An 11,012-nucleotide genomic window follows, 5' to 3' on the forward strand; every position below is an offset into this window, starting at 1 on the left:
ACCCCATTAACCCCTCCCATGGCACCCTATAGCCCTGTGCCCCCCACCATAACCCAGATACCCCCTACAGCCCCCCATGGCACCCTATAGCCCTGTGCCCCCCCCCTTGGCCCACATATCCCATTAACCCCTCCCATGGCACCCTATAACCCTGTGCCCCCCTCCCCTATAGCCCACATACCCCATGACCCCCCCCCATGGCACCCTATAGCCCCGTGCCCCCCTATAGCCACCTCCCTATATCACCCCATAGCACAGATCCTCCTGCAGCCCCCCCATAAACCCCATGCTCCCCACCCCCCGCATTCCCCCATCATTCCATTTACACCCCCCACCCCCCCACAACCCCCACCCCCATTACACTCTGAACCCCCCCCCATCCCCTTACACCACATACACCCCCATTACCAGCTCCCCCCCAACCCCCATACACCCTATACCCCCCCCCAGAGACCCCCCCCCATTACCCACCATTAAACCCATCCAGGTCCAGGTCCCCCAATGCAGCCATTGCGCTTCCAAAGCGCCCGAACTCCTGGGGTCCGGTCAGGGCCATGGTGGGGGTGGGGGGCATGGAGGGGGGGCCATGGAGGAGCCCCCCCCCCTGCAGGTATAGATACACCCTGCCCACCTCCTGCACCCTCCCATCCCCCGTGCGCTCCATAAACAGGGGGGCTCCAACCAGGAGGTCACACAGCCTGTTGGGGGGGGGGGTTATTTAAGGGGGGGGGGTGTCCCAGCACCCATATAGGGTGGGGGTCTGGGGTGGATGGGGGGGTTTGGGGTGGGACTCACCCATCGTTGTTCACATCAGTGCTGCCACTGCATAGCCAAAGTATGCTGCCATCTGTTATATGGGGGGGGTGATGGGGGGGGACACTACGGTGTGACCCCCCCACCCAATATACAGGGTGCCCCCCCCCCCCATGCATACCCCCCCCAACCCCATGCATACAACCCCCCCCCAGCCCCTATGGATGCTCCCATCCCATCTGGCCTATATATCAATGTCCATAGGTTATGCCCCCCCCCCCCCCCCCCCCGCACCCCCCACTTCACATAGGAGACCCCAGACCCACATGGCTGCCCCCCCCCCCCCACCACACACAATCACCCGCCCCCCGCACCCCCATGGATCCCCTCCACAACACCCCCCCCCCAGCACCTCCCTTGCACCTATAGGGGCAACCAGGCCCCCCAAGTCCCCCACCCCCCCTCATTAAGCCCCCAAACCCCCCCCCCCATTTAAGCCCCCCCCCCCCCCCAGCCTCACCTGCTCCCCTGAGAAATTATACAGCGACTTCATGTTGGTGCCATTGAGGATGGTGACCTGGGGGGGGGGGGGGGACACACACTGAAGCACAGGGAACCCCACAGTGCCCCCCCCCCACATTGTGTCCCCCCACAACCCACCCCCCATTTACGCCCCCCCCCCCATCCTTACATAGCCATAGGTGAGGTTCCCCTTGGGGACACCGGCCACAAAGTCTGTAAGGGATAAAGGGACAATGTCACCTCTATTGGGGGGGCACAGCTTTGTGTCCCCCCCCCACCCCAATGGGGCACAGCACCCACCTTGTGTTGAGTCCCCACTGAACTCTCCAACAGCCACCGAGTACCCTATAGGGGAAAAGGGGTCAATGGTGGCCCCACAGCCCCAGGGTCCCCATGGCCCCATACAGAACCCCATTAATGATGTCCCATATAACTATCATCATAGGTCCCCCCCACAGACCCATATAACCCCCCCCATACCCATATAACTATCATCATAGGTGTCCCCCCCACAGACCCATAAACCCCATACAGGACCCATATAAGCCCCCCATACCCATATAACTATCATCATAGGACCCCCCCCCACAGACCCATATAACCCCCCCATACCAATATAACTATCATCATAGGACCCCCCCCAACATACAGACCCATATACCCCCCCCATACACATATAACTATCATAGGTGCCCCCCCCATACCCATATAACACCCCCATACCCATATAACTATCATCATAGGCCCCCCTTGCAACCCCCACCCCATACCCATATAACCCCCCCCACCCCCAGACCCATATCCCCCCCCCATACCCATATAACTATCATCATAGGACCCCCCCCAAAGACCCATATAACCCCCCCCATACAGACCCATATAACCCCCCATACCCCTATAACCACCCCCCCCCGACCCATATCCCCCCCCATACCCATATAACTATCATCATAGGACCCCCCCAATACCCATATAACCCCCCCATACCCATAAACTATCATCATAGGACTCCCCCAACATACAGACCCATATAACCCCCATACCCCTATAACCACCCCCCCCCCCCGACCCATATCCCCCCCCATACCCATATAACTATCATCATAGGACCCCCCCCAAAGACCCATATAACCCCCCCCATACAGACCCATATAACCCCCCATACCCCTATAACCACCCCCCCCCTCGACCCATATCCCCCCCATACCCATATAACTATCATCATAGGACCCCCCCCATACCCATATAACTATCATCATAGGACCCCCCCCCATACCCATATAACTATCATCATAGGTCCCCCCTGTCCCTCCCCATACAGACCCATATACCCCCCATACCCATATAACTATCATCATAGGACCCCCCCCCCCCATACAGACCCATATAACCCCCCCCATACCCATATACCCCCCCATACCCATATAACTATCATCATAGACCCCCCCTGTCCCCCCCCAGACCCATATCCCCCCATACCCATATAACTATCATCGTAGGACCCCCCCAATACCCATATACCCCCCCCCATACCCATATAACTATCATCATAGGTCGCCCCCCAGACCCATATCCCCCCCATACCCATATAACTATCATCATAGGACCCCCCCAATACCCATATCCCCCCCATACCCATATAACTATCATCATAGACCCCCCTGTCCCCCCCCCCAGACCCATATCCCCCCCATACCCATATAACTATCATCATAGGACCCCCCCCCATCATACCCATATAACCCCCCATACAGACCCATATCCCCCCATACCCATATAACTATCATCATAGGACCCCCCCCATGCCCATATCCCCCCATACCCATATAACTATCATCATAGACCCCCCCTGTCCCCCCCCATACAGACCCATAGCCCCCCCATACCCATATAACTATCATCGTAGGTGGCGGCCGCCTGCCGTGTCTGCAGCTGCCCGGCCACGTCCTGGATGAAATACTCGGGGTAATTGGAGGCGGCGATTTGCTCCTGGGGTGGCCGACAGCACCTGCCCTGGGGGGGGGTAAAATGGGGGGGGGTCACTACAGCACCCATGGGTGGGGGGAGCAGATATGGGGTCCTAAGGTGTTAATGGGGGTCCTAAGGGTGTTAATGGGGGTCATAAGGGTGTTAATGGGGGTCATGAGGGTGTTAATGGGAGTCATAAGGGTGTTAATGGGGGTCATGAGGGTGTCAATGGGGGTCATAAGGACATTAATGGGGGTCATAAGGGCGTTAATGGGGGTCATAAGGGTGTTAATAGGGGTCATAAGGGTGTTAAATGGGGGTCCTAACGGTGTTAATGGGGGTCATGCGGGCATTAATGGGGGTCCTAAGGGTGTTAATGGGGGTCATAAGGGTGTCAATGGGGGTCCTAAGGGTGTTAATGGGGGTCATAAGGGTGTCAATGGGGGTCATAAGGGCGTTAATGGGGGTCATGAGGATGTTAATGGGGGTCCTAAGGGTGTTAATGGGGGTCCTAAGGGTGTCAATGGGGGTCATAAGGGCATTAATGGGGGTCCTAAGGGCATCAATGGGGGTCATAAGGGCATTAATGGGGGTCCTAAGGGTGTTAATGGGGGTCATAAGGGCATTAATGGGGGTCCTAAGAGTGTTAATGGGGCTCATAAGGGTGTTAATGGGGGTCCTAAGGGTGTTAATGGGGTCATGAGGGCATTAATGGGGGTCCTAAGGGTGTTAATGGGGGTCATAAGGGCATTAATGGGGGTCCTAAGGGTGTCAATGGGGGTCATAAGGGCATTAATGGGGGTCCTAAGGGTGCAAATGGGGGTCCTAAGGGCATTAATGGGAACGCTGAGGGGTCCTGAAGGGGGTTGGAGGGGGTTGAGGGTGGGTTTAGGGGCAGCTGGGGTTGTTGGGGGGTATTTGGGGGTATTTAGGTGCTTGGAGGGGATTTGGGGGTAACTGGGGGTATTTGGGGGGTATTTGGGTGCTCTGGGGGGGTTTGGGGGGATATCTGGGGTATTTAGTTACTTGGAGGGGTATTTGGGGGTATCTGGGGGTATTTAGCTGCTTGGAGGGGTATATGGGGGGTAACTGGGGGGTATTTGGGGGGTATTTAGGTAATTGGAGGGGTGCTTGGAGGGGTATCTGGGGGTATTTGGGGGGTATATGGGGGTATTTAGGCGCTTGGGTATTTCAGGGGTAACTGGGGGGTATCTGGGGGTATATAGGTTCTTGAGGGGTATTTGGGGTGTCTGGGGGGTATTTGGGGTGTCTGGGGGGGGTCTCACCTTGCCAGAAGAAACTGCCAGGCCCCCCCAGGAGCACACGTCCCGTCTGCAGAGATAAAGCCATTCAGCCCAAAGACCCCCAGCGCCCCCCCCATACCCCACATACAACCCTACACCCCCATTTACCCCCCCCCATTTACCCCATCACATCCTGCCCTCTTACCCCCCCACACCCCACCCCAGGCCTGGGGATCCAGGACCCCCCCATCCCCACAATACCCCCCAATATCCCTTTATACACCCCCAATATCCCCTTATATACCCCCCATGTCCCTTTATACCGCCCCATGACCCCTTTAACCCCCCCAATATCCCCTTATACCCCCCCCCGTGTCCCCTTATACCCCCCATGTCCCTTTATACCCCCCATGTCCCCTTATACCCCCCATATCCCCATACACCCCCCAATGACCCCGTATATCCCCCCAATGTGCCCTTATACCCCCCCAATATCCCCCTATACCCCCCCCATGACCCCTTATACCCCCCCCCGTGTCCCCTTATACCCCCCCATGTCCCTTTATACCCCCCCATGTCCCCTTATACCCACCCAAAATCCCCTTATACCCCCCCACGTCCCCTTATAACCCCTGCCCCATGTCCCCCCCCAGCCCCCCCCAGCCCCCACCTGGGTGAAACTCGGCACTGAACCCCCCTGGCAATAACCCTGCCCAGCTTCGGAGTTCAGATCTGTGGGGAGAGAAATAAATGGGGGGGGGGGCTGAAAGTCAGGACTGAGGGAGGGGTTGGGGTGCTCCCCCCCCCCTCCTCCAATCCCAAGCACAGGGGGGTGTGCTTGGGGGGGTGGTCCCATGGGGGTCTAATGGGGGGGGTCCCCACAGTGAAGGGGTCACCCCAGGGTGTATGGGGGGGGTCCATAGGGGTGTCACCTCCCAATGGTCCCATGGGTATGGGGGTGGGTGGGGGGGTCCCATGGGTGGGGTTGGATGGGGGGGTCCTATGGGTGGGTGGGGGGGTGGAGGGGGTCCCACGTGTAGGGGGGTGGATGAGGGGGTCCCCATGGGTGGATGGGGGGGTCCCATGGGTGGAGGGTGGGTGTATGGGGGTCCATGGGTGGGGGGTTGTATGGGGGGTGGTGCCATGGGTGGGGGGTGGATAGGGTGTGGGGGTCCCATGTGTGGAGGGGGTCCCATGGGTAGGGGGGTGGATGGGGGTCCTATGGGTGGATGGGGGGTCCCAAGGGTGGGGGTTGGATGTATGGGGGTCCCATGTGTGTGTGGGGGGTCCCATGGGTCCCATGGGTGGGGGATGGATGGGGTGTGGGGGTTCCATGGGTGGGGGGGTGGATGGGGGGGTCCCATGGGTGGATGGGGGGGGGGGGGGGGGGGGGTGGATGGGGGTCCCATGGGTGGGGGGGTGTATGGAGGGGGTCCCATGGGTGGAGGATCCCATGGGTGGGGGGTGGATGGGGTGTGGGGGTCCCATGGGTGGGGGGGTGGATGAAGGGGGGGTGGTTCCATGGGTGGAGGGGTGGCTGGGGGAGGGGTCCCATGGGTGGGGTGTGGGTGTATGGGGTCCCATGGGTGGGTAGTTGGGGGGATCCGATGGTTGGGGAGGTCCCATGGGTATGGGGGTGGTTGGGGGGGGGTCCTGTGGGTGGGGGGTCCTATGGGTGGGGGGCTGGGGGGGGTCCCATGGATGGAGGGGTGGATGGGTGGGGGTCCCATGGGTGGGTGGGGGGTCCTGTAGGTGCTGGGGTGGGTGGGTGGGGTGTATGACAGGGTCCCATGGGTGGGGTGGTGGCTGGGGGGGGGGTCCCATGTGTAAGGGGGTGGATGGGGGGGGGGTCCATGGGTGCAGGGGTGGGTGTATGGGGATCCCATGGGTGGGGGGTGGCTGGGGGGGGGTCCCATGTGTGGGGGGGAGTCCCATAGGTGGGTGGGGGGGTTGGATGGGGGGGTTCCATGTGGGGGGGGTCCCACCTGAGCGGCACGGCGCATACTCCACGAACTTGGAGAAGTTCCCAATGGAAAGGAAGCAGGTGCCCACCGGGTCGCGCCCCCCCTCGTCCTTTATGGGGCGCCAGCTGTACAGGGGGGCACAGGCCTGAATGTGGGGGGGGGGGATACAGGTAAATATAGGGCACAAGGAGGGGTCTGCATCTATACACATACAGCCCCCCCCTCAATTAGACCCCCCCCATTACCAGGATGGACGCGTTGTGTGCCCTCACGGTGGCCCCGAACCACTGTAGGGATTTATACTCCATGGGGTCGGGGGTCTCGGTGCCGTTGCCCCCAAAGTCATTGGGGTGGGTGCGGGTCCCTATAGGGGGAGGGGGAGCACATAGAGGGGTCAACAGCTCCACAACCCCCCCCCCACCTCCCAGCACTCACCCCCCCCCTCCCGAAGTGCCCATGGGTTTATGGTTAACCAAGCTTTGCTATGGGGCCAAGGACGCTGCGGGGGGGGGACAACGTGGGGGGCACGGAGCTATGGGGCAGGATGGGGGGCAGGGGGGGGCTGGGGATATATGGCTTTGCCCCCTGGCCATGCTGGCCCCATACCTGTCCCTATACCTGGCTGTGCCCTGTCCCTAAATCCTGTCCCTATAGCCCGTCCCTATATCCCGTCCCTGTGCCGCCCCATAGCTGACCACATCCCGGTCCCACACCCGGTGTGTCCTGCCCCCAAACCCATTCCCTGTCCCCATATCCCACCCCATAGCACCGCCCCATTCCTTCTCATACCCCCATCCCCATTGAAGACACCCCCTCCCCCCGTCAGCCATCCCCATCCCCACATCCTGACCCCATCCCCATCCCATTGACCCCATCCTACTGACCCCATACCATTGACCACATCCCTGTCCCATAGACCCCACCCTCACCCCACAGACCCCATCGCCATCCCATTGACCCCACCCCCACCCCATAGACCCCATCCCCACCCCATTCACACCACTCCCCTCCCACTGACCCCATCCCCGTCCCATAGACCTCATCCCATCCCATAGACCCCATCCCATAGACCCCACCCCATTCACACCACCCCCACCCCGCAGACCCCCTCCACATCCCATTGACCCCATCCCACCCCACTGACCCCACCCTCACCCCATAGACTCCATCCCCATCCCATAGACCCCATCCCCATCCCATAGACCCCATCCCCATCCCACTGACCCCATCCCATTTAACCCATCCCCATCCCATAGACCCCACCTCATTGACCCCATCCCCATCCCACTGACCCCACCCCACCCCACTGACACCATCCCCATCCCATAGACCCCATCCCCATCCCATTGACCCCATCTCACCCCATTGATCCCCACCCCATAGACCCCATCCCCACCCCATTCATACCACCCCCACCCCACTGACCCTATCCCATCCCATAGACCCCATCCCTACCCCATAGACCCCATCCCATAGACCCCATCCCCATCCCATAGACCCCATCCCCCCCCACTGACCCCATCTCACCCCATTGATCCCCATCCCATAGACCCCATCCCCACCCCATTCACACCACCTCCATCCCACTGACCCTATCCCATCCCACAGACCCCATCCCCATCCCATAGACCCCATCCCCATCCCATAGACCCCATCCCCATCCCATAGACCCCATCCCATCCCATTGACCCCATCCCATTTAACCCATCCCCCTCCCACTGACCCCATCCCCATCCCATAGACCCCATCCCATTTAAACCATCCCTATCCCACTGACCCCACCCCCACCCTACTGACCCTATCCCATCCCATAGACCCCATCCCATCCCATAGACCCCATCCCATAGACCCCACCCCCACCCCCAGACCCCATCCCGTCCCATTACCGATGTGGTCGAAGTCGATGGGGGTGCAGTCGCTGCTGGGGGGCCACGGGCAGTGATAAACCGCCCCCCCCTGGGTAACGTTGGGTTGACTCGTGTTGGCTTTGGGGGCCCCCACCAGGATGCTGACACTGTATGGGGTGGGGGGGGACAAGAACATACACAGTGGGGGGGGGTCAGTCAATGGGAGGGAATGTGGGGACACGGGGGGGGGGTCAGTCAATGGGAATGTGGGGACATGGGGGGGGGGGGGTCAGTCAATGGGAATGTGGGGACATGGGGGGGGTCAGTCAATGGGAATGTGGGGACACGGGGGGGGTCAGTCAATGGGAATGTGGGGACACGGGGGGGGTCAGTCAATGGGAATGTGGGGACACGGGGGGGGGTCAGTCAATGGGAATGTGGGGACATGGGGGGGGTCAGTCAATGGGAATGTGGGGACATGGGGGGGGTCAGTCAATGGGAAAGTAGGGACATGGGGGGGGTCAGTCAATGGGAATGTGGGGACATGGGGGTGTCATGGGGGGGGGTTGGTGCCTCTGATCAATGATGGGGGGGGCCCATAAAGGGGGGCAATGGGCTGCGTGTGGGATGGGGGTCCCCGGTGAGGGGGGGGGGCGGCACCGTGCGGGTCCCATCACCGCCATTGCTTTTTGTGGGGGGGGTCCTGCCGAGCTCCTTCCCCCCCCCCCCCCCCAGCCCCTCCCTGAGGCCGTTCCAGGCTCCGGTTACAGGAAACTCCGGGACCCCCGACGGGGGGTGGGGGGGGGGGGCGCCTCATTGGGGCCGCCTGGGGGGGGTGTGGGGGGGTCCGGGACAGGGCTGAGCCCCCCCCCCTCCATCCGCCCCCCATCCGCCCTCCTTCCTTCCCGGGCTGTTTCCGTTTCCCCATCCCGTTCCCGTTACTCAGTCCCGGTTCCCATATCCCGTCCCGGTTTCCCGTTCCCGTTCCTATATTCCTATATCCCGTTCCTATATCCCGTTCCCGTTCCTATATCCCGTTCCCATATCCCGTTCCCGTTCCTATATCCCGTCCCGGTTTCCCGTTCCCGTCCCATCCCCGCCCCGGGGCCGCTCCCCGTTCCCTTTCCCCCCCCCCCCCCCCGTCCCGTTTCCCGTCTCCCCGTTGATTCTCCCGTCGGGGCGGTGCCGGTTCGGTCCCGGTTCGGTCCCGGTTCGGTCCCGGTTCGGTCCCATTTCCCCGGTACCTGTTGGGTCGGGGCAGGTAAAAATCCAGCGCGAAACCGAACAAGGAACCGGGAGACCCCCGGAAAACGAAGGGCCTCGACGTGTCCAGGTTGAAAGCGGCGGATGGAGGCAGCAATAACGATACCAGCACCGGGACCAGCGCCCGGTAACGGAACCGGGAACGGAACCGGGAACGGAACCGGAGCCATCGCGGCGGGGCCATAAGGGAGCGGGGCTGCCCGGCTCAGCGGAGCCGCCGACTCGGAGTCACCGCGGAAAGTGCCCGGGGGGGGGTCGGGGTCCGGGCCGGCCCCGCTCCGCCCCGATGTGACTCAACGGGGAGGAGTCAGCGAACAGCGCCCCGGGACCGGCACCGGGCGGGGGGAAGGAGGGATAACGGGGGGATAACGGGATAACGGGGGGATAATAGGGGGATAATAGGGGGACGGGGGGACAGAGGGATAATAGGGGGATAACGGGGGGATAACGGGGGGATAATGGGGGATAACGGGATAACGGGGGGATAATGGGGGGGACAGGGGGATAATAGGGGGACAATGGGATAATGAGGGGATAGTGGGATAATGGGATAATGGGGGGACAGGGACAGAGGGATAATGGGGGACAGGGGGATAATAGGGGGATAGTGGGATAATAGGGGGACAACGGGATAACGGGGGACGACGGGATAATAGGGGGATAGTGGGATAATAGGGGGATAACGGGGGGATAACGGGATAACGGGGGACAGAGGGATAATGGGGGGATAGTGGGATAATAGGGGGATAACGGGATAACGGGGGACAACGGGATAATAGGGGGATAGTGGGATAATAGGGGGATAACGGGGGGATAACGGGATAATGGGGGGGCAGAGGGATAATGGGGGGACGGGGGGATAACGGGGGGATAGAGGGATAATAGGGGGACAACGGGATAATATGGGGATAGTGGGATAATGGGGACAACGGGATAACGGGGGGATAATAGGGGGATAACGGGGGGACAGGGGGATAATGGGGACAATGGGATAATGGGGGGATAGTGGGATAATATGGGGATAGTGGGATAATGGGGACAACGGGATAACGGGGGACAACGGGATAATGGGGGGATAGTGGGATAATATGGGGATAACGGGATAACAGAGGGGACAATGGGATAATATGGGGATAGTGGGATAATGGGGACAACGGGATAACGGGGGGACAGAGGGATAATAGGGGGACAATGGGATAATGGGGGGATAGTGGGATAATATGGGGATAACGGGATAACAGAGGGATAGTGGGATAATATGGGGATAGTGGGATAATGGGGGACAATGGGATAACGGGGACAACGGGATAATGGGGGGACAGGGACGGGAATAACGGGGGGACGGTGGGATAACGGGATAATAGGGGGATAGTGGGATAATAGGGGGACAACGGGATAATGGGGGACAGTGGGATAATGGGGGGACAACGGGATAACGGGACAACTGGATA

The 11,012-nt window shown here is 60.7% G+C and overlaps 1 protein-coding gene across 1 annotated transcript; it reads right to left on the reverse strand.

Annotated features, from left to right (window-relative positions):
- Positions 1-471: 471 nt before the first annotated feature.
- ITGA5 (integrin subunit alpha 5) lies at positions 472-9,839 on the reverse strand (the record flags this gene model as incomplete). Its single annotated transcript, XM_085534145.1, is given in 14 exon segments — positions 472-698; positions 796-817; positions 820-847; positions 1,274-1,330; positions 1,445-1,488; positions 1,576-1,620; positions 3,162-3,267; positions 3,269-3,288; positions 4,530-4,575; positions 5,158-5,219; positions 6,473-6,596; positions 6,697-6,815; positions 8,338-8,465; positions 9,543-9,839. Coding segments are annotated over 14 exon segments (1,231 nt in total), but the record flags the coding sequence as incomplete, so codon positions are not given.
- Positions 9,840-11,012: the final 1,173 nt, after the last annotated feature.

This window comes from Coturnix japonica, unplaced genomic scaffold (assembly GCF_054131305.1).
Source record: "Coturnix japonica strain WE unplaced genomic scaffold, WE-NBRP24 Scf075, whole genome shotgun sequence".
Lineage (NCBI taxonomy): Eukaryota > Metazoa > Chordata > Aves > Galliformes > Phasianidae > Coturnix > Coturnix japonica.